Source organism: Syngnathus typhle, linkage group LG6 (assembly GCF_033458585.1).
Source record: "Syngnathus typhle isolate RoL2023-S1 ecotype Sweden linkage group LG6, RoL_Styp_1.0, whole genome shotgun sequence".
NCBI classification, from domain to species: domain Eukaryota; kingdom Metazoa; phylum Chordata; class Actinopteri; order Syngnathiformes; family Syngnathidae; genus Syngnathus; species Syngnathus typhle.
Window position 1 is genome coordinate 17200703 of NC_083743.1, and position 25007 is coordinate 17225709.

Genomic DNA, 25007 nt, shown 5'->3' on the forward strand with positions numbered 1-25007 from the left:
AGTACCCACTCTTTTTGGAGAAGTGCTGGAGAGCACTCCTTCTGGGGACTCCATCGTTCTACTGGGTGACTTCAATGCTCATGTGGGCAATGGCAGTGAGACCTAGAAGGGTGTGATTGGGAGGAACGCCCCCCAATGTGAACCAGAGCGGTGTTCTATTATTGGACTTCTGTGCTCGACACGGATTGTCAATAATGAAGAACATGTTCAAACATAAGGGTGTCCCTGTGTGCACTTTGCACCAGGACACCCTCGGCCGCAGTTCGATGATCGATTTGTAATCGTGTCATCGGATTTGCGGCCACATATTTTGGACACTCTGGTGAAGAGAGGGGCGAAGCTGTCAACTGATCCCCACCTGGTGGTGGGTTGGATCCGATGGTGGGGAAAGATGCCGGTCCGACCTGGCAGTCCCAAACATACTTTGATGGTCTGCTGGCAACGTCTGGCATCCCCTGTCAGGAAGAGCTTCAACTCCCACCTCCGGCAGAGCTTATCCCACGTCCCGGAGGAGGCGGGGTACATCGAGTCCGAGTGGACCATGTTCCGTGCCTCCATTGTTGAGGCAGCCGACTGGAGCTGTGGCCGTAAAGTCATTGGTGCCTGTCGTGGCGGCAATCCCTGAACCCGCTGGTGGTCACCGGGGGTAAGGGATGCCGTCCAGCTGAAGGAGTACCGGATGGCCAAGTGGAACGCGGCTTTGGCGGTTGCTGAGGCAAAAACCCGGGAGTGGGAGGAGTTTGGCGAGGCCATGAAGAATGACTTCCGGGCGGTTTTGAGTAAATTCTGGTCCACCATCCGGCGTCTCAGGAGGGGCAATCAGTGCACTGTCAACACTGTTTACAGTGGAGATGGCGTGCTGCTGACCTCGACTCGGGACGTTGTGAGTAATTGGGGAGAATACTTCGAAGACCTCCTTAATTCCACCGACACGCCTTCCATTGTGGAGACAGGGCCTGGAGACCCTGAGGTGAACTCTCCAATCTCTAGGGTCGAAGTCACTGAGGTAGTTAAAAAAAACTCCTCTGGGGCAAGGGCCCAGGGGTGGATGAGATCCGCTCGTAGTTTTTAAAGCAGGGGTGTCCAAACTACGGCCCGCGGGCCGCAGTTTTTATTGGCCTGCGGCAAATTCTGAAAACATAATCGAATATGGCCCGCCAAGGAGCTTGAGCTCAACTCTGTTGCACTTCTCAGCAGGGCTCGAAGCTTATTTTTTCCCCAAGTTGCCCTCGGGCAAGTTGGAGAAAATTTTACTTGCCCGAAACAAAATTTTACTTGCCCGAATTTTTTTGGAGTGGATTTTTACTTGCCCGACACATTTTTACAATAAAAAAGACAACACTATAAGTTTTGCCTTCATATGCCTTCGTATCCGCCAACCGGAAACAAGCTCTGCTGGTGCGCAGGCGCAGAAGAGCCAGGGACTGGTGAGGGAGCATGCATTTAATTACGAAGCGCTTTGCCGTTATCAATGTATTGCAGACTTACACGAGAAACTAACCGCTCTCTAGAAAACAAAATGTCGGACCAGAAGCGGCAGAAGTTGCGAGAAATTATGCACAAAATCGTCTTTTTACAGCTTGAAAACATGGTATTATTTCAGGGCAAGTTCGGGCAAGTGAGGAAAAATTCTACTTGCCCGTCTGCCATCGCTACTTGCCCCGGGCAATCGGGCAATCGTTAGTTTCGAGCCCTGTCTCAGTTTCAACACTAGATGGAACCCGCCACACAAATGAAATCAAGCGAAGAAAACCTTTTACCGCGAGTCCCCAGAAATGGCTGCACTGAAAAAACGCAAAATAGCAAGTGAGTGTAGAATATTTCAAACACGTTGGGAAAATGAGTACCGTTTTTTTCCGTGTATAGTGCGCCCCCATGTATAATACGCACCCTAAAAATGGCATGCTGATGCTGGAAAAAAGCCTGCACCCATGTATAATACGCACCCAATTTTTATGAATTTTTTTTAATGAATTCTCATTTATCTTTTTTTTAAGTCCCAATGATCGTCACACACGCAGGGAGGCAATGGGTCCCATTTTTATAGTCTTTGGTATGGTCTTAACTAGGCTGGATGTACCGTTTTTTTCCATGTATAGTGCGCCCCCATGTATAGTACGCACCCCTAACAATGGCTAGGAATTCACTGGGGAGCCAAGGGGGCGCCAGCCTGCAAAAGTTTGGGAACCATTGTTTTACGCTAATGCCACCCACAAACCTTCCCCTAGAATCCTCCCATTAAAATGAGTGGCCCGAAGAAAAGAAAGGTGGACACTAATCCTGATTGGCTGATGGATCTGTGACGTCACTGGGACACTCCATTAGGTACACACCCATTTTCAGGTGTACCTCCTGATTGGCTGTTGGATCTGTGACGTCACTCGGACACTCCATTAGGTACACAGGTTTCAGGTTTACCAGATTTTTGTTTTTTCTTAAATAACAGGCCACTTGATTACGGAAAAGTCACGATCAAAGCTTAAGTGAAAGTGCCAATTTTAAACTCATGTAAATGTAAGTTATTTCAAACCGTTTGTTTAATGTTATCTGACTCTTCAGATATGAATGAAAGGCAGAATTTATGTTTTTAGAGTTATTCACATCTGCCTGAATGGCTTATATTTGGTTATTTTGTCATTTGAAAAATAAAGACAATTCAGGGCTCGAAACTAACGATTGCCCGATTGCCCGGGGCAAGTAGCGATGGCAGACGGGCAAGTAGAGTTTTTCCTCACTTGCCCGAACTTGCCCTGCCATAATACCATGTTTTCAAGCTGTAAAAAGACGATTTTGTGCATAATTTCTCGCAACTTCTGCCGCTTCTGGTCCGACATTTTGTTTTCTAGGGAGCGGTTAGTTTCTCGTGTAAGTCTGCAATACATTGATAACGGCAAAGCGCTTCGTAATTAAATGCATGCTCCCTCACCCGTCCCTGGCTCTTCTGCGCCTGCGCACCAGCAGAGCTTGTTTCCGGTTGAATTTTGGTACTACAGTAGACTAGTGTGGTTTAATTGCATCAAAAGTTCTACACTGTATTAAAACAGGCTGCAGGCACAATATGATGGAATAAAAACATATGAAGGCAAAACTTATAGTGTTGTCTTTTTTATTGCAAAAATGTGTCGGGCAAGTAAAAATCCACTCCAAAAAAATTCGGGCAGGTAAAATTTTGTTTCGGGCAAGTAAAATTTTCTCCAACTTGCCCGAGGGCAACTTGGGAAAAAAATAAGCTTCGAGCCCTGCAATTGTTACAATGAAAGTGTACCGTTTTTTTCCGTGTATAGTGCGCAAAATTTTACTAATTTATTGTCCTAAAATCCGGGGTGCGCATTATACATGGGTACAAAAAAAAAAAAAAAAAATTTTTTTTTTTAATTTTTATTTTATTTTTTTAAGTCCCAATGATCGTCACACACGCAGGGAGGCAATGGGTCCCATTTTTATAGTCTTTGGTATGGTCTTAACTAGGCTGGATGTAATTTTTTTTGTTGGCGTTGATTTCTCCGACTGCCCGTAAACGCACCACCGCGCTTCGTGCGCGCACGGGACAGCAAACGAGCAGGTGATCGAGCAAGCGTCTGATACGAGAGCATTGCGGTCGCATGGAGCGTGTTTGAAGTGAACAGCAGAGAAGAAAGGAACAAGGCAAAGTGTTGTGAAATAAAATGCACAGAACGGATGCGCAAGACACGTCAGCTATATAAAGAGCGAGAGTTGTTTTCTTCCTATTAGTTTCAATTCACAGTTTAATTAGCAGTTTCAATCAGCAAATAACAAAATGCGTATTACAGGTAATATTTTATTTCACAACACTTTGCCTTGTTCCTTTGGTCTCTGCTGTTCATCCTAAAACACAAAGGCGCTCTTTAAGCAATGCGACATTGAGCGCCCGGCGCGCTGCGGTTGCGCGACCGCACCAAATTAAGCTCCCTGCGCAGTGCGCACTGAGGTCCACTTAAATTTTAGAAAGTACATCAGGACTTTAAAAATATCTTCTAAATTTCAGCGACGGCTCTGTCACAATAATCGACCAGCCCGGTGCAGTTGGGCGGTCGGCGGCGCGCTACGGTTGAGCGTTCTCTGGCGCGCTCTCTCTCTCGCTCTCTCTCGCTCTCGCACACACGCAAACCGGATATCATACGGAGGCCGCCATTACAGATGCGCAGAACGGATGAGCAAGACACGTCAGCTATATAAAGAGCGAGAGTTCAGTTCTCTACCTAAATCCGTATTACAGGTAATATTTTATTTCACAACACTTTGCCTTGTTCCTTTCTTCTCTGCTGTTCACTTCAAACACGCTCCATGCGCACGGAGCGCGGTGGTGCGTTTACGGGCAGTCGGAGAAATCAACGCCAACAAAAAAAATTACATCCAGCCTAGTTAAGACCATACCAAAGACTATAAAAATGGGACCCATTGCCTCCCTGCGTGTGTGACGATCATTGGGACTTAAAAAAAAAAAAAAAAAAAAAAAAAAAAAAAAACTTTTTTTTTTAAAAAAAATTCATAAAAATTGGGTGCGTATTATACATGGGTACAAGCTTTTTTCCAGCATCAGCATGCCATTTTTAGGGGTGCGTACTATACATGGGGGCGCACTATACATGGAAAAAAACGGTATTTGCATGAAATCTTTGTAGTTAAAAAATGTCTGAAAAAACTATTGGCCCCCGGGCCCCTTCACTTTACTAAATCTGGCCCTCATTGCAAAAAGTTTGGACACCCCTGTTTTAAAGGCTCTGGATGTTGTGGGGCTGTCATGGCTGACACGCCTCTACAGCATTGCGTGGACATCAGGGACGGTGCCTCTGGATTGACAGACTGGGGTGGTGGTTCCCCTCTTTATGAAGGGGGACCAGAGGGTGTGTTCCAACTACAGAGGAATCACACTCCTCAGCCCCCCTGGTAAGGTCTATTCAGGGGTGCTGGAGAGGTGGGTCCGTTGGGAGGTCGAATCTTGGAATCAGGAGGAGCAGTGTGGTTTTCGTTCTGGCCGTGGAACAGTGGACCGGCTCTATACCCTCGGCAGGACCCTCGAGGGTGCATGGGAGTTCGCTCAACCAGTCCACATGTGTTTTGTGGACTTGGAGAAGACGTTCGACCGTGTCCCTCGGGAAGTTCTGTGGAGGGTACGTCGGGAGTACGGGGTGACGAACGAACTGATAAGGGCGGTTCGGTTCCTGTATCATCGTTGCCAGAGTTTGGTCCGCATTTCCGGCAGTAAGTTGGATTCGTTCCCAGTGCGGGTTGGACTCCGCCAAGGCTGCCCTTTGTCACAGATTCTGATCATAACTTTTATGGACAGATTTTCTAGGCGCAGCCGAGGTGTTGAGGGTGTCCGGTTTGGGGACCTCAGCATTGCCTCTCTGCTTATTGCAGATGACGTGGTGATGCTGGCTTCTTCAAGCCGTAATCGCCAACGCTCACTGGAGCGGTTCGCAGCCGAGTGTGAAGCGGTCGGGATGAGGATCAGCACCTCCAAATCAGAGTCCATGGTCCTCAGTCGGAAAAAGGTGGAATGCCATTTCCGGACCGGGGATGAGATCCTGCCCCAAGTGGAGGAGTTCAAGTATCATGTTATTAATGTGTTATTTATGTAATAGTTATTTGAATAACTCTGAATGTTACGTCAGGCCCGTTCTCAGGTCTTCGTTTGTGTTTACGTCACGTTAGCATACCTATCGTTTAGCCTGTTGTTGCTCGCTCATGTCTGTTCTTGGTGTTGGATTTTATCGAATAAATTTTCCCCAAAATGCGACTTGTACTCCGGAGCGACTTGTATATGTTTTTTTTTCACGTTATTTTGCATTTTTTGGCTAATGCCAGAATGGAGCCATACTTGGAGCGGGTTCGCGGCCCGCTGGAAGTCATTAAGAGATTGAGAGAGAGGACGCTGGCGTCTCGCTTGTTCGCCGCTTCTCCTTCCTTAGTTTTAGTTTCTATGCGACTTAGTATCTTTTTCTTTTGTTTTGTTTTGTTTTATACTAAGTGTGTATTAAGTGTGTAGCTTTCTACTTGTCAACTTTTACCCACTTCGTCACCTGGCATCAGCTTGGATTACTTTATGACAGATGACAGATGTTTCACTCACCCGCTGCTCCACTGATTCTCCTGGCTACCATTGCCCAGCAACAACCTGCCGCTACGAGCTGTTTCCCGGACTTTTATCCCGGATCGCACCGCGGATAGCCCTCCTGACTACCCGCCGACTGTCTGGTTAGCTGGCGGCTTCAGGGTTAGCCGGCAACCAGCAACATCAGTACAGTTCTCCGCGACCAGTGGGCCGCGTAACTGGACGCCCCCGGCTTTCTGTGCCATTCTCTGCCACTGTGTGAGGTATCCCCGGACAGCCCTCCAGCTGTCGGTGCGATTAGTCCTTGTTGACTGGGATCGCTGCCTCCACAGTTAGCTCCCTGCTAACTAGCCGCCGCTCCGCGGCTGGTGGCTAACAGCTAGCCACAGTTAGCTCCCTGCTAACTAGCCGCCGCTCCGCAGCTGGTGGCTAACAGCTAGCCACAGTTAGCTCCCTGCTAACTCCCGCAAATCACGGACCGCTGTCCCTCCACCAACTCCTCTCTCCTCTCCTCTGTCATGCTGTGGATCGTCGCGCTGTGCCTGTCTCTCCATCTCTGGCCAACAAGTGTGCAGCCGTCGGCCAACGATCCCAGGCTAACATCCACCACTGCCAGCATGCTACTCAAATACTCCGCTCTGCAACTCCTCAAACTCAACAACCACACCACCATACCTCCAGACATCACAGCAACCATCAAAACACACGGACTGCTTCGCCGACCCAGATACATCCACAGAAGCTCCCGCAGAAAGTTTATTTACTCCCGGACTGAACAACACTGCATCCCATCACTCTGGTCACGCAACCGATCCACCCCCAGTGACGTCACACGTCATCACAATAACAAACCACACGTGCGCTCTGCCTATCTACAACCGTTAACCAAAGCTCCCCCACCCATCCAACTTCACCCATCCCTCAAATTCGCTCTGCTCAATACCCGCTCACTCAATAAAAAAGGACCAATACTCAGTGAATTCATAACTGACAACAACATAGACTTTTTCAGCATAACCGAAACCTGGCAAAAACCACTGGAATACATTCACCTCAACAGAGCTATACCCCCAGGATACACCTACATGGATAAACCACGTGACGGTCGTGGTGGCGGTATAGCCACAATATACCGCCAACACTTGAAACCCACTGCTGTAACCATCACCACCCCCTCCTCCTTTGAGCACCAGTCATTCAAGCTGCCTGGCCCCAAACCCCTGGTCACTGCAATCATCTACCGCCCCCCCAAACCCAACCCTGCATTCCTTTCCGATCTCTCTGAATTTCTCACCCAACTCTGTGCCATTTCACCTTCAGTCATCCTACTGGGAGATTTCAACATTCATGTCGATTCCACCACCTGCAAAACTGCCACTGAATTTCTGGACATTCTCAACTCATTTAATATCACTCAACACGTTGACTTCCCCACCCACAAAAAAGGACACACCCTGGACTTAATTTGCAGCACTGGACTCTCCATCAGCAACCTCACCAGCTTCAACCTCACAGACATCCTCTCAGACCACCTGGCCCTCACCCTGGACATAGACATCCCCACCCCCCTTATCAAGCAGCAACGCTCCATATCATACCGGAACATGAAATCAATCCACCCCCCCTCTCTTTCCGCCCTACTGACTAACACCACCTCCAATCACACCCTCACTTTGAACGCCTCCCCCACTGAACTGGTTAACAGCTACAACAGCGCACTCTCCTCCTGTCTCAATCAACTCGCCCCCATAAAAACCAAAACTGTCTCCTACACCCACACCGCCCCCTGGTACACTGACCACCTCCGTCACCTTAAAGCCAAGGGCCGGCAGCTTGAACGGCTCTCAAAGAAAACCGGTCTCACTGTTCACCTGGACATCTACACACTACACCAACAGGAATACAGAGATGCCCTCAACAATGCACGCACTTCCCACTACTCCTCCGTCATACAATCTGGTAGCAACAACCCCAAGATACTCTTCTCTACCGTAACCCAACTCCTCAAACCCATGGACACCACCACCACCTCATTCACCACCAGCAAATGTGAAGAATTTTTATCATTTTTTCAATCAAAAATCAACACCATCCACACTGAACTGGCCGCCTCCTCTCCCACCTCCTCCCCTACCCCGATCATGCCCCCCCTTTACTCTCCAACCACCCACTCAACTTCTTCTCCGAAATCACCACAGCTGACCTATCCTCCATAACTTCTGGTATGAAAGCCTCCACCTGCATCCTCGACCCAATCCCATCCACTTTAGTCATAGCCTGCCTCCCCTCACTCTCACCTCTCATCACCACTATAATTAACTCCTCCCTATCTGCTGGCTCTGTCCCTCCTGCCCTCAAGCTGGCTGCCATCACCCCCATTCTCAAGAAACCCGGTCTCGACCCCAACCCCCAACAACTACAGGCCCATCTCCAACCTCCCCTTCCTCTCTAAAATTCTCGAACGTGCAGTTGCCTCCCAAATTAAATCCCACCTTCACCACAACAACCTATACGAAACGTTCCAATCCGGCTTCCGCTCACTCCACAGCACAGAAACTGCCCTCCTCAAGGTCACCAACGACATCCTCCTCTCCGCCGACTCTGGTTCCCTCTCCATCCTCATCCTCCTCGACCTCAGTGCTGCCTTCGACACCATCAACCACTCCATCCTCCTATCACGCCTCCACTCCTCCCTTGGTTTATCCGGCACTGCCCTCTCCTGGATGAAATCCTACCTCTCTGACCGTCAGCAATTCATTTCAATCAACAACTGCACCTCCTCCACTGCCCCAGTCACCCACGGTGTCCCCCAGGGCTCAGTACTTGGCCCCTTACTCTTCACCATCTACCTCCTACCCCTCGGTCAGATCCTCCGCCACCACAGCCTTCAATTTCACTGCTATGCCGACGACACACAACTATACCTTTCCACCACGACCATCACCACAGCCACCCACTCCACCCTCACCACCTGCCTCACAGACATAAAAACCTGGATGCAAAATAACTTTCTAAAACTCAACTGCAAAAAATCTGAAATAATCATCATTGGCCCCGACTCCCTCACTCGCTCCACTCAGGACTTTTCACTAAACATCGACGGCTCCCTTGTCACTACCTCCACCCACATCCGCAATCTAGGTGTAATTTTCGACCCTACCCTCTCATTCCTCCCCCACGTAAACCACATCACCAAAACTGCATTCTTCCACCTCAGAAACATTGCCCGTCTCCGGCCCTCCCTCACATCCTCTGCTGCCGAAACCCTCATCCACGCCTTCATCTCATCCCGACTAGACTACTGCAACAGCATCCTCTACGGCATCACCTCCAAAACCCTCAACAAACTGCAATATGTCCAGAACTCCGCTGCCCGCCTGCTCACCGGAACCCGCTCCAGAGAGCACATCACACCTGTCCTTCATGACCTCCACTGGCTGCCTGTCAAATATAGAATCACCTTTAAAATACTCCTCACCACCTACAAGGCACTCCATAACCTGGCTCCACCCTACCTCTCTGACCTCCTCCAGCCACACGTCCCATCCCGTTCCCTCAGGTCGAGTGATGCCGGCCTCCTGGAGGTCCCCAAGACCAGGCGCCGAACCTGGGGCGACAGGGCCTTCTCCGTGGCTGCCCCCTCTCTCTGGAACGCTCTCCCCAGGCACATCAGAGATGCCCCCTCCCTCCCTACCTTCAAAACCAACCTAAAAACCCACCTCTTCACATTAGCCTTTCCTAACTGACCCTGCCCTTGGTGTTTCTTTGTTCTTCTTATTTTCTTTTTTCTTTCTTTTCTTAGTTTTCTTTCCCAATAAAGTTGTTCTTTATCCTCCCTCCTCCCCCAGCCCCCCCCCCCCCCCCCCCACACACACACACACATGTAAAGCGACTTTGGGTATCTAGAAAAGCGCTATATAAACCCCAGTTATTATTATTATTAATGCGACCTATATTCCGGAGCGACTTTTAGGCCGAAAAATAAAGTAATCTAGTCTAAAAATATAGCGTACAAAAAAGAAAAGAATTTGAGATGTGGGCAAATACTTTCTTCATGGCACTGTATTTAAGATACAATGTATTTTCTTTTTATTATGTGTTGTAACAAGTGGTATTTATTTTCAGGAGGCAACACGGGTATTGGTAAAGCCACAGCTTTGGAATTGGCTAAGAGAGGTTCCAGGGTCATTTTAGCCTGCCGTAACCAGAAGAAAGCTGAAGCTGCTGTGTTAGACATCCGCAGAGTAAGAAAGTGCAAGTGCTCCAATATTATGTTCAACTAATGTGTTTTTATTGTGAACTGCACTGTATCATAAAGTGCGATGTTATTCTAACTGTCTTGACAAACGTACTTTTGAAAGTACAATGCTTTTGACAGTGTCAATCGAAACTTAAAAGTCATTGAATTGAGACTTTGCCTCACAGCATTCTTGTCTCCTAGGAAAGTGGGAACAATCAGGTTGTGTTCATGCAGTTGGATCTTGCAAGTCTTCAGTCTGTACGGAGTTTTGCTGAAACCATCTTAAAAACTGAGCTCCGAGTGGACATTCTTATCAACAACGCAGGTAAAATGGATTAAGCAAATCAAATTATCACATTTCAGAGAATAATCTACCACGAGCTATTCTTAAATTGCGTGAGTTCAGGTACCCCCCCTGCCCCCCATACACACACGAACACAAACAAACAGACTGTTTTTTAATTACCGTATTTTCCGCCCTATAAGCCGCACCTAAAAACCTAAATTTTTATCAAATTTATCTTATAGTCCGGTGATGGATTTGTTGATCCATACTGGTTGTACACAGTGCTCTGCCAAAATGTTTTAGTACGACTAGTAAATTACATGGTCGCATCGCTTCCCAACATTACGGTAACTGTAGTCAGGGGGCGTCACCGAATAGCTGTTGTACCCGCGAGGCTATTTCATTTCAAAATAGGCTGCTCCGTTAATGTTTCGATAAATCTACGGATCGATATGGAAGGGAAACATCGGTAAGTAGTACTAATGCGTTAGATCGAACTTTAGTCAGTTCTGATCATTTTATAGGAGATCGTTTGAGAAACGCAATTGTTTACACTTTGCTGAGGCTCATGGGAAATTGCGGATGGCTAATGCTATAACGATAGCTGCTATACGCACGAGGCTATTTCATGTCAAAATAGGCTGCTCTGTTAATGTTTCGAGTAAATCTACGGCTCGATATGGAAGGGAAACATAGGTAAGTAGTACCAATGCGTTAGATCAAACTTTAGTCAGTTCTGATCATTTTATAGGAGATCGTTTGAGAAACGCGATTGTTTGCACTTTGCTGAGGCTCATGGGAGATTGCGAGCTGAGGCTCATGGGAAATTGCGGATGGCTAATGCTATAACGATAGCTGCTATACGCGCGAGGCTATTTCATGTCAAAATAGGCTGCTCTGTTCATGTTTCGAGTAAATCTACGGATCGATATGGAAGGGAAACATACGTAAGTAGTACCAATGCGTTAGATCGAACTTTAGTCAGTTCTGATCATTTTATAGGAGATCGTTTGAGAAACGCGATTGTTTACACTTTGCTGAGGCTCATGGGAGATTGCGAGCTGAGGCTCATGGGAAATTGTGGATGGCTAATGCTATAACGATAGCTGCTATACGCGCGAGGTTATTTCATGTCAAAATAGGCTGCTCTGTTAATGTTTCGAGTAAATCTACGGATCGACATGGAAGGGAAACATAGGTAAGTAGTACCAATGCGTTAGATCGAACTTTAGTCAGTTCTGATCATTTTATAGGAGATCGTTTGAGAAACGCGATCGTTTACACTTTGCTGAGGCTCATGGAAGATTGCAAGCTGAGGCTCATGGGAAATTGCGGATGGCTAATGCTATAACGATAGCTGCTATACGCGCGAGGCTATTTCATGTCAAAATAGGCTGCTCTGTTAATGTTTCGAGTAAATCTACGGATTGATATGGAAGGGAAACATAGGTAAGTAGTACCAATGCGTTAGATCGAACTTTAGTCAGTTCCGATCATTTTATAGGAGATCGTTTGAGAAACGCGATTGTTTACAGAGGGCTCGTTGGTTATTGGCTAGTGGGTGCATACCGCAACCCTAGTCAACCTCAGTTTGTTGCAGTAAAGCTTCTATTTTATGCGCCGTATATATGGACAAAGTTTTAAAATGGGCCGTTCATTGAAGGTGCGCCTTATAACCCGGTGCGCCTAATAGGGCGCAAAATACGGTATATTTTTCTATTAATATTATTTTCACTAGGTGACTTTAATAGGCCGCTGTATGAGAAAAAAAGTCCACTGCCCGCCAGGCAGACCGCTGAGCAAGCTCGTCGCCGCTGCTGCTGCGGCACCTGCTTCTTCGTTTGGCTTGAGATCTCCCCAAAATTCACACGGCCTGGGCAGTAGACACCTAATTCTAACGGATCTAAGTTAGTCTCCCAATTTTGCAGCATCTACATAGTGCAGTGGTTCTTAACTCTAAGGGTGCGAGAATGGTTCCTAGGGGGTGCGAGGATACCCTAAGGACAGAAACTTTTGGGGGATAATGGTTGGGTAACCGAAAAAAGTGAAAAATTCTGGAAATCAAGAAGTCATTGTGTTAATTGGCATTAGGGATACTGCTAAGCCGTATAGCTGTAAAGTAAACAAATTACCGTAATTTTCGGACTTTAAGTCGCACCAGCCATAAAATGCCCAAAACAGTGAAAAAAAACATATATAAGTCACTCCGGAGTATGTCGCATTTTGGGGGGCAATTTATTCTACAAAATCCAACACCAAGAACAGTCATGAACGAGCAACAACAGGCTAAACGATAGGTATGCTAACGTGACAAACACAAATTAAGAGCTGAGAACGGCCCTGACGTAAAATTCAGAGTTATTCAAAAAACTATTACATAAATAACACGTTAATAAAACCATCTGCGTCACTCCAATTCATTGAATCCATCAATCGTCCTTTGTCAACAACGCTGACGGCTCTTGCACTTCAACATATTCCACAGGCCCATATAACGATATATAAATTATATATCAAATAACTATTATATAAGCAATAATGTTATCAAACCATCTGTGCACTCTAAATCATTAATTCCATCGATCAAATTCCTTTGTCAACATCGCCGCGCATGCGCCCTGACGTCAGCCTTGTCGTTATTCCACAGATCTACTATATAACCATATTGTAGCGTTATCAAAGTTCAAGGAAAGACGTGGGTTTGGTAAACGGCTCTTTAACAAAACAAACTTACAGGCGTGTGGCGGCGTGGACTTCCAGCCACGGAAGTGGAAGCGAGCTCCATAGAATAGGAGCGTGCGTAAAAGCCATGACCGAGCCCCATCCACCGTCCTCGGACAGCCACCCGGCTGAGCGCCGGCCCTCGACTTCCATCCACGGAGGTGAAAGACACCTCGGTAGAGTGGGACCGGGCGTGCGTAAAAGCATTGGCCGAGCCCCATCCACCGTCCCTGGACAGCCACCCGGCCGAGCGCCGGCGCCCGACTTCAATCCACGGAAGTGAAAGAGAGCTCCGTCGAGTGACGCGCGACGTCGCGCTACTGACGTCAGCAGCGCAACGCGACGTCGCGGTCTGTTGTTTACATAAAGGACAAAGATCGACTCATCCAGGGACTGTGGATGGGGCTTGGACAATGCTTTTACGCACGCCGCTTTTACACCAAACCCACGTCTCCCCTTGAACTTTGTTAACGCTACAATATAGTTATATAGTAGATCTGTGGAATAACGACGAGGCACCGTGACGCTGCTGTTGCGCTGCTGTCGCCACTTGAAATTCAAATTACAGTAATCCCTTGCTACATTGCGGTTCGTTTATCGCGGTTTCACTTTTTTTTTTGGCCTCAGGAGCGACTTGTGGTTTTTTTCACAAATTTTTACTTGATCATTAACACCACTTACAAGTATGGTTGACCACTTCACATGTTATTTTTAGTATAGTTGATCACTTCACATGCTTTTATATCTTTATCTTGAACATATTCAAAACATATTAATATGCAATTAACATTTTTAAAGCGCCATATCCAAGTCCATTGTCTGCTGTATGCACACTTGCTCCATTTTTGCTCCTCTTATATTTATTATGTTATTTGTTTATTTATTATTTATTCATCACTCTTATTTATTCATTGTTTGTGCCTTCTTGTTTTTATTTTTTTGTGTTGTATGCATATTGTGTACTATGTCACCGTGGGATAGTGGGAACGTAATTTTGATCTCTTTGTGTGTCTTGGCATATGAAGAAATTGACAATAAAGCAGACTTTGACTTTGATGAAACAACCAAATAAACAAAACAAAAAACTACAGCTGAAAAAAAACCGTTATTTTCAGACGAAACTAGATGAGGGCGCTCTAAATTTCACCGTTGGCCATGACTCATCAACTGGGAAGGGCTTAACAAAAATGGCACCAAAAACAAACTCATATTCTGCAGGTTACAAACTTCAAGTTGTAAAATATGCAGCCGAAAACAGTAATCGAGCAGCAGAAAGAAAGTTTGGAGTTAGTGAGAAACTTGTGAGGGATTAGTGAAAATCGAAGCTTCTTCAGAGCGAACAAAGCTCTGCTTGTGATGGACAGCATGCGAGCGCATATCACGCCACAGATAAAAGAAAAATTAAAAAGCCTCAACTCCATACCTGCCATCATCCCTGGAGGCTGTACTAAAATACTTCAGCCACTTGACGTCTCCGTGAATAGGAGCTTTAAATCAGTTCTGCGTAACCTGTGGGAGCAGTGGATGGTGGACGAAGAACACGGCTTCACGGCAACCGGGAGAATGAGACGTGCAACATTCCTGGACGTCATTGGATGGATCGACAAAGCGTGGGCTTCGGTTACACCCAAAATCATTCTGTCAGGATTTAGAAAAACGGGAATAATTCCAACGGAAACTGACAAGAAGTCTGACGTCAGCGACGGAGATGACGAAAGGACCCACGTACTACCGGCATCAGTCGCGGCTTTGTTTGAAAGTGACACGGAGGACGAAGAGTTTGAAGGATTTAATGATTAGGAGTGACGCAGAAGGTTTGGAAATAATTATTTTTGTTATAGTTATTTGATATACAGTTTTTTTTCCATGTATAATGCGCAAAATTTAACTAATTTATTGTCCTAAAATCTGGGGTGCGCATTATACATGGGTACAATTTTTTATTTATTTTTTTTGACACGTCAGCTATATAAAGAGCGAGAGTTCAGTTCTCTATCTAAATGCGTATTACAGGTAATATTTTATTTCACAACACTTTGCCGTGTTTCTTTCTTCTCTGCTGTTCACTTCAAACACGCTCCATACGAACACAATGCTCTCGTATCAGACGCTTGCTCAATCACCTGCTCCTTTGCTGTCACAATGTACCCTACACAAATCCGAAACATTTGTTGCGGCTCCGAGTCACGACGAGGGGCAAGTTTTGGTTTCCAGGGTGTTTTTACTCCTCGTCAACTTCTCTCCCATACAGAGCTGCCTTTTTCACGTCCGCACGTCACTTTCCTTCCTTCGATCATCGAACTGCGGCCGAGGGTGTCCTGGTGCAAAGTGCACACAGGGACACCCTTATGTTTGAACATGTTCTTCATTATTGACAATCCGTGTCGAGCACAGAAGTCCAATAATAGAACACCGCTCTGGTTCACATTGGGGGGCGTTCCTCCCAATCACACCCTTCTAGGTCTCACTGCCATTGCCCACATGAGCATTGAAGTCACCCAGTAGAACGATGGAGTCCCCAGAAGGAGTGCTCTCCAGCACTTCTCCAAAAAGAGTGGGTACTCTGAGCTGCCGTTTGGTGCATAGACACAAACAACAGACAGGAACCGTCCCCCCCCTACCCGAAGGCGGAGGGAGGCTATCCTCTCATTCACCGGGGTGAACCCCAATGTGCAGGTGCACAGCTGGGGGGCAATAAGTATACCCACACCTGCTCGACGCCTCTCACTGTGGGCAAGTCCAGAGTGGAAGAGAGTCCAGCCTCTCTGAAGAGGGCTTGTACCGGAACCCAAACTGTGTGTGGAGGCAAGTCTGACTATGTCTAGTCGGAACTTTTCTGCCTCGCTGGTCTGCCTCGCACACCAACTCGGGCTCCTTTCCAGTCAGAGAGGTGACATTCCATGTCCCAAGAGCCAGCTTCTGCAGCCGAGGATCGGACCATCAAGGTCCCTGCCTTTGGCTGCCACCCAGCTTACTTTGCACCAGACCCCTTTGGCCTCTCGCACAGGTGGTGAGCCCATGGGAAGGGGGACCCACGTTTCCTTTTCGAGCTGTGCCCGGCCGGGCCCCATGGGCGAAGGCCCGGCCACCAGACGCTCGCCTTCGAGCCCCACCTCCGGGCCTGGCTCCGGAGGGGGGCCCTGGCGACCCGCATTCGGGCGAGGGAAAACTGAGTCCATATATATTTTTCTTCATAAAGGGTTTTTTGAGCCGTGCTTTGTCTGGCCCCTTACCTAGGCAGAGATGGGACCAAGTCACACATGTGCATGTCAAGTGAGTCTCAAGTCTTAACCTTCAAGTCTCAAGTAAGTCCCAAGTCATATTTTTCTTGGGCAAGTCAAGTCAAGTCCTTAAATAGGTCAAGTCAAGTCCAAGTCAAGTCCTTAAATAGGTCAAGTCAAGTCCAAGTCAAGTCACCTTATTATTGCAATTTTACCCGCAGAATCTGATCTTAGTAACGTGAACAGACAAGATGTAAGTAACTTTAAGTAACCATCATTGTCCAATGTGTCAAACCGAGGGGTGGGCAAACTACGGCCTGTGGGCCACATCCGGCCCACGGGACCGTTTAATCCGGCTCGCCAACCCTGAATAAATTGTATTATTAAACATTTTTTTGGGTCATTTTGCCTACAATGATTGCGTTTCCCCAGTAGATGGGGAACCGCTCGCCCGCGCATTTACTAGCGGAAGCCGTGTCAGAAAGCTCGGTAAACACTCACAAGTGCGTGTACGTACTCAGTAATACGGACATGCCGCACTCGCGCTCTATTTGTATCAGTCCCGAATTTAGAGCGTGGGCTGTGACGACAGCATTGTTGTAATTCGCGCGCTGAGCTTTCAGATACAGTTTTACACTAAAGCCACCCACAAACCTTCCCCTGGAATCCTTCTATTAAGATGAGTCGCCCAAGGAAAAGCAAGGTGGACACATTGCCGAGTGTTTAAAAAAAGAGTGGCCAATTTGGCTTGACGTACACGACGTGGCGTTCAGCCACATGAACGTCAACATCAACCCATCACAGATCGGGGTAAACGGACCAACACCTCGGATCTCTCCTAAGACGTGCCACAACAAATTTTACTCCAGACTATGACGCACTAGCAAAAAAACGAGACCAACACTGTTCCCACTGAAAATGAAGGGGAGGCTCTCAAGTTTGTTGTAAAAAAATGCATTTTGAATATGATTTGTACACATAGCAGGGATTGAAACTACCGTTTTTTTCCGTGTATAGTGCGCCCCCATGTATAGTACGCACCCCTAAAAATGGCATGCTGATGCTGGAAAAAAGCTTGTACCCATGTATAATACGCACCCAATTTTTATGAATTTTTTAAAAAGAAAAATTTAATTTTTTTTTTTTTTTTTTTTTTTAAGTCCCAAAGATCGTCACACACGCAGGGAGGCAATGGGTCCCATTTTTATAGTCTTTGGTATGGTCTTAACTAGGCTGGATGTCATTTTTTTTGTTGGCGTTGATTTCTCCGACTGCCCCTAAACGCACCACCGCGCTCCGTGCGCACACGGGAAAGAGGCGGCTCTGTATGGGAGAGACGTTGAAGAGGAATAAAAACACCCTTGGAAACCAAAACTTGCCCCTCGTCGTGACTCGGAGCCGCAACAAATGTTTCGGATTTGTGTAGGGTACATTGTGACAGACGGCAAACTAGCAGGTGATCGAGCGAGCGTCTGATACAAGAGCATTGCGGTCGTATGGAGCGTGTTTGAAGTGAACAGCAGAGACGAAAGGAACAAGGCAAAGTGTTGTGAAATAAAATATTACCTGTAATACGCATTTTGTTATTTGCTGATTGAAACTGCTAATTAAACTGTGAATTGAAACTAATAGGTGGAGAACTGAACTCTCGCTCTTTATATAGCTGACGTGTCTTGCGCAACCGTTCTGTAATGGCGGCCTCCGTATGACGTCCGGTCCGCGATGGAGATTAAAAAACAAACAATATTTGACAATAACACACCATCAAGGATTGCACCATCGCATCAAACGATGTGTCGTCAATCATGAATTTTACTAAGTGTGTTGGGCAGGATGGCTGAATGCGATGCGCGATTGACAACAAACAAGAAGAAAGGTGAGTTTTATTTCGGGGGAGATTTGTCATGTCTCGTCCCCAGTTTTGCTATGTGTCTAGGTTGCCATAGTTTCTGTTCGTGTCACCCCGCTCTTCCTGTGTCACCTCAATCGATGTAACGTGTTTTGTATTTAAGTCCTGTCTGCCCCTCGCTCACCGTTGGATCATTGCATGTGTTACTGTCATTCTGTTCCTGTCTTTGGTAATGTCACCATGTCTTTTTGTTCCACGACTTTGTCGGTCAGTCCTGTTGTTGGTTTTGTTGTACCATGACTTTCTTTAAAAAAAAAAAAAAAAAAAAATTTAAAAAAAAAAAAAAAAATTTTTTTTTGTACCCATGTATAATACGCACCCCAGATTTTAGGACAATAAATTAGTAAAATATTGCGCACTATACACGGAAAAAAACGGTAGTGACCATTCTCATTTTCAAACAATGCAGGATGCTCAAGGACATTGATGCACCACCTGTTTGCGACTACCGTAATTTTCGGACTATAAGTCGCGTTTTTTTTCATAGTTTGGGTGGGAGGGCGACTTATACTCAGGAGCGACTTATATATGGGGTTTTTTTTCCCCCCCAAAAAAAAAGTGAAACCGCAATGTAGCAAGGGATTACTGTAATTTGAATTTCAAGTGACGACAGCAGCGCAACGTCACGTCAGCAGCAGCTCGTCGAGTCAATCTTTGTCTTTTATGTAAACAACCACTGCGCTGCTGACGCAGCGTCGCAACAACACGTGAGCAACAACAGGCTAAACGATAGGTATGCTAACGTGACATAAACACAAACTAAGAGCTGAGAACGGCTCTGACGCAAAATTCAGTGTCATTAAAAAAACTATTACATAAATAACACGTTAATAAAACCATCTGCGTCACTCCAATTCATTAAATCCATCAATCGTCCTTTGTCAACAATGCGTGCTCTTGCACTTCAAAATATTCTACAGGCCCATATAACGATATATAAACTATATATCAAATACCGTTTTTTTCCTTGTATAATGCGCGAAATTGAGCAAATTTATTGTCCTAAAATCTGGGGTGCGCATTATACATGGGTACAATTTCTTTTAAATTTTTAAATTTTTTATTTTTTATTTTTATTTATTTTATCATCATAGTACAACAAAACCAACAACAGGACTGACCGACAAAGACGTGGAACAAAAAGACAGGGTGACATTACCAAAGACAGGAACAGAAACCAAACAGACATCATGACATCATCCGACGGTGAGCGAGGGGCAGACAGGACTTAAATACAAAACACGTTACATTGAATGAGGTGACACAAGAAGGGAGGGGCGACGCGAACAGAAACTATGGCAACCTAGACACATAGCAAAACTGGGGACGAGACGTGACAAATCTCCCTCGAAATAAAACTTGAAATCACCTTTCTTCTTGTTTGTTGTCAATCGCGCATAGCATTCAGCCATCCTGCCCAACACACTTACTCAGTAAAATTCATAATTGACGACACATCGTTTGATGCGATGGTGGAATCCTTGATGGTGTGTTATTGTCAAATATTGTTTGTTTTTTAATCTCCATCGCGGACCGGACGTCATACGGAGGCCGCCATTACAGATGCGCAGAACGGTTGCGCAAGACACGTCAGCTATATAAAGAGCGAGAGTTCAGTTCTCCACCTATTAGTTTCAATTCACAGTTTAATTAGCAGTTTCAATCAGCAAATAACAAAATGCGTATTACAGGTAATATTTTATTTCACAACACTTTGCCGTGTTCCTTTCTTCTCTGCTGTTCACTTCAAACACGCTCCATACAAACACAATGCTCTCGTATCAGACGCTTGCTCGATCACCTGCTCGTTTGCTGTCACAATGTACCCTACACAAATCCGAAACATTTGTTGCGGCTCCGAGTCACGACGAGGGGCAAGTTTTGGTTTCCAAGGGTGTTTTTATTCCTCTTCAACTTCTCTCCCATACAGAGCTGCCTTTTTCACTTCCGCACGTCACTTTCCTCTCTTTTCATTTTAACCTAACTGATCGCGGTGGTGCCTTTATGGGCAGTCGGAGAAATCAACGCCAACAAATAAAATACATCCAGCCTAGTTAAGAAATCACCAGAAAGAGCACCATGACAATTGTGAATAATAAATAAATAATTATGATATAGATTAGATAGATTATTATTATAATAAATAATTGTGATAAATAACTGGAACATCACTCAAATATTGGTGATCCCGTTGAGAGTCTCACATATTTCTTCGCTATCGAGTTTGCTACCGCATGCGCAGTGATACTGACCGGCAGAATAACATCCTGTTGTTCCCAAAGGTGATAATTTTCCTGAAATAATCTTACGTTTACGGACTTAAGTAACCCGGCCGGATCATACCAAAGACTATAGAAATGGGACCCATTGCCTCCCTGCTTGGCACTCAGCATTAAGGGTTGGAATTGGGGGGTTAGATCACCAAATGATTCCCGAGCGCGCCGCCGCCGCTGCTGCTCACTGCTCCCCTCTCCCCCAGGGGATGGATCAAAATCACACGGGGATGGGTCAAATGCAGAGGACAAATTCCACCACACCCAGATGCGTGTGTGACGATCATTGGGACTCTTAAAAAAAAAAAAAAAATTTTTTTAAATTTGCGGGCGAATTATACATGGAAAAAAACGGTATATTTTATTTTGTGTAGCAACTTCTATATGTTTTATCGTTACAGTTCATAGTTGTTGGCTCGTTGAACTCTTGTTTTGTTAAATAAAGGGCGGTTTACCAAACCCACGTCTTTCCTTGTACTTTGTTAACGCTACAATATACCGTTTTTTTCCGTGTATAGTGCGCAATATTTTACTAATTTATTGTCCTAAAATCTGGGGTGCGTATTATACATGGGTACAAAGAAAAAAATTTTTAATTTTTTTTTTTTTTAATTTTTTTTTTTTTTTTTTTTTAAATAAAGTCATGGTACAACAAAACCAACAACAGGACTGACCGACAAAGTCGTGGAACAAAAAGACAGGGTGACATTACAAAGACAGGAACAGAATGACAGTAACACATGCAATGATCCAACGGTGAGCGAGGGGCAGACAGGACTTAAATACAAAACACGTTACATCGATTGAGGTGACACAGGAAGAGCGGGGTGACACGAACAGAAACTATGGCAACCTAGACACATAGCAAAACTGGGGACGAGACATGACAAATCTCCCCCGAAATAAAACTCACCTTTCTTCTTGTTTGTTGTCAATCGCGCATCGCATTCAGCCATCCTGCCCAACACACTTAGTAAAATTCATAATTGACGACACATCGTTTGATGCGATGGTGCAATCGATGGTGTGTTATTGTCAAATATTGTTTGTTTTTTAATCTCCATCGCGGACCGGACGTCATACGGAGGCCGCCATTACAGATGCGCAGAACGGTTGCGCAAGACACGTCAGCTATATAAAGAGTGAGAGTTCAGTTCTCCACCTATTAGTTTCAATTCACAGTTTAATTAGCAGTTTCAATCAGCAAATAACAAAATGCGTATTACAGGTAATATTTTATTTCACAACACTTTGCCTTGTTCCTTTCGTCTCTGCTGTTCATTTCAAACACGCTCCATACGACCGCAATGCTCTTGTATCAGACGCTCGCTCGATCACCTGCTAGTTTGCCGTCTGTCACAATGTACCCTACACAAATCCGAAACATTTGTTGCGGCTCCGAGTCACGACGAGGGGCAAGTTTTGGTTTCCAAGGGTGTTTTTATTCCTCTTCAACGTCTCTCCCATACAGAGCCGCCTCTTTCCTGTGTGCGCACGGAGCGCGGTGGTGCGTTTACGGGCAGTCGGAGAAATCAACGCCAACAAAAAAAATTACATCCAGCCTAGTTAAGACCATACCAAAGACTATAAAAATGGGACCCATTGCCTCCCTGCGTGTGTGACGATCATTGGGACTTAAAAAAAAAAAAAAAACTAATTTTCTTTAAAAATTTAAAAAAATTCATAAAAATTGGGTGCGTATTATACATGGGTACAAGCTTTTTTCCAGCATCAGCATGCCATTTTTAGGGGTGCGTACTATACATGGGGGCGCACTATACACGGAAAAAAACGGTATATACTACATCTGTGGAGTAAAAGGAGTCGCAACTGACCGGCGAGGCTGACGTCAGCTGCTCACGCGTTGTTGACATAAAGGACGAGAAATTTGATCGATTGATTGAATGATTTGTAGTGACACAAATGGTTTGATAATATTGTTTATGTGATAGTTATTTAAAATATAGTTTATATATCGTTGTATGGGCCTGTGGAATAATTTGAACTGCGACGCGGCACACGGCATTGTTGACAAAGGACGATCGATCGAAAAAACGAGAAATTTGATCGATGGATTTAATGATTTGGAGTGACACAAATGGTTGGATAATATTGTTGTTTATGTGATAGTTATTTAAAATATAGTTTATATATCGTATGGGCCTGTGGAATAATTTGAACTGCGGCGCGGCACACGGCATTGTTGACAAAGGACAATCGATGGATTTAATGAATTGGAGTGACACAGATGGTTTTATAAACGTGTTATTTATGTACTAGTTTTTTTAATAACTCTGAATGTTACGTCAGGCCCGTTCTCAGCTCCTCGTTTGTGTTTGTCACGTTAGCATACCGTATCGTGCATACAACCAGTGGAGCACCTACATATTACGATGAGGTAATGCCAGAAGCCTATAAATATGTTGCCCTGACACAGAGCGGGCGCGCTTCTTCCTAGTCAGGGCGATGGCCGTGACGCTGCCCGGAGTAAAAGAACGAAGATGGATTTTGCATTCTTTTTGAGATTGAACCAAAATCTACTAAGATGAATTTCCAGAGTCTTTGTCAAATTTTAAGCTTCGAGGAAGGCAGAGGAGACAGCCGCCCCGGGCAGAAAGGGGACGACGCCAATTTTACTTTTTTGGCTATGCTCCTCACTAGGGGTGTAAATCGCGGGTTTTGTCACAATACGATATAATATCGATACAAAGAACTACGATACGATATTTGCCGATATCTTAAAGCCTGCTGCGATTCATTCACGATATATCGCGATATAGTGCTCTACGATCGATATTTTTTTTAAATTAAAAATATAGAACAATATCCTGATTTATAACAATTCATACGCAAAATCGACTCTTTATTTAGGAAATTACAAGAGTATTGCAGTATGCAAAGTGCTTATTTTAACACTGAACTTTGATGTCGTGTTTTTTCTTTAAATACGCGGCGAGATTTGTGCTCCCTGAATATTTGATCACCGCATGGCAGGATTTACAAACTGCACGTGTCTTGTCCGTTGAGCCATATTTTCTTTGGAATCCAAAGTCCTTCCAAACGAATGACTTGAAGCCTAAAGGGGAGCAAATTTCTTCGTCTTTTTGGACACTAGCCATAGCACCAGCCCAGGAGCCGCGTACTTGTTGTCGACTCCCCTTTCACGTGCGTGCTCTGCTCACAACACAACACGCGCAGTGCGCTCACGGAAAGAGGAAGCAAGCAACAATGAACTGGATTTCAAAATAAAGTCGCGTCTAATGTCCGAGGTCAAACACGGCGATATAAATCGATGTTTACGTTTAGCATCGATGCCAATAAATCGTAGAGCATTATATCGATTAATCGATGTGTATCGATGTATCGTTACACCCCTACTCCTCACGGCCAGACCTTTCCTCTTGTTTAAACAGAATTCGGATTTTGGAACAAAGGAGAGCCGATCACTCGACTTGTTCAACCAAATAGGATTTTAGACCTTTAGTCTCCTCTTTTGTTCTGAGTGGGTGAGTCTTGTTTTTTTGTTTTGTTTTTTTCCGACTTGTAATTCTTTTTCTTGCTTATTCATTAAATCTCTTCTTAAGCCTTAATTCGGTATCGATTATTTCGTATTAAGCACGGTTTTATATGCGGTAATTACAACTTTAAAATGTCTTTATTTCCCTATCATAGTCATTCTTTAAATCCGTTCAGTTATTTTTAAAGGTAAGACAGCTTTAATCCTTAACATCAGGAATTGTCAGATCTCGTTCGAAGTAGTTATCTTGAGCTCAGCTAGGGCGAGGGCGCTCTAGTAAATTAACGAATCCTTGAGGTCTCAACAAAGACATCTAAAAATAGCCGTAACATAACACAAGCATCAAACAACCGAAGGGAGCCATCATTATGGCGCGGCCATTTCAACGACTCCCCTCGATTTGAGTTACTCGGCTCGCACGTCGGATGACTTGAGAGGGATTGGCGTCATATAGAAATTAGATTGATTCTGGTAGAATTAATTTAACTGGGGTGGTTAGCTACGGACGAGTCTCTTCACCCCGGCTTATTGAACCCGTTACCGGGGAGCCGGTGAAACTTTGATAAAAAGTGCGCGTTTGATAAACCACTGACATAGTGTGTCATTCCCTCGGAGCCTTGTGAACGTAAACGCTGTACAGCTGGGAAAATGAAAGTTAATGCCATGAAAATTACTGTATTTTCTGGACTATAAACCACTTCCGATTATAAGCCGCACTAGCTAAAAATAGGGGGAAGTCTTGTTTTGTTCATATACAAGCTGCA

General features: G+C 45.2%; 1 protein-coding gene across 19 annotated transcripts in view; it reads left to right on the forward strand.

Moving 5' to 3' along the window:
* Nucleotides 1-25007, forward strand: part of LOC133155558 (dehydrogenase/reductase SDR family member 13-like) — a 69727-nt gene that overhangs the window by 16602 nt on the left and 28118 nt on the right. For 15 of the 19 annotated variants that reach the window (XR_009714694.1, XR_009714693.1, XM_061280974.1 and 12 more), the window contains exons 2-3: nt 10202-10320; nt 10518-10641. The exons of 1 other annotated variant lie outside the window; for it this stretch is intronic. Coding sequence is in view for 16 of the 18 variants with exons in the window: in XM_061280974.1 (XP_061136958.1) it covers nt 10202-10320; nt 10518-10641 (243 nt within the window). In the remaining 2 variants the exon portion in view is untranslated. Of the gene's footprint in view, nt 1-2228; nt 2398-5382; nt 5517-10201; nt 10321-10517; nt 10642-12340; nt 12510-25007 lie in introns of those variants that run through there. 3 more of the 19 variants (XM_061280980.1, XM_061280979.1, XM_061280977.1) reach the window with 3 other exon arrangements.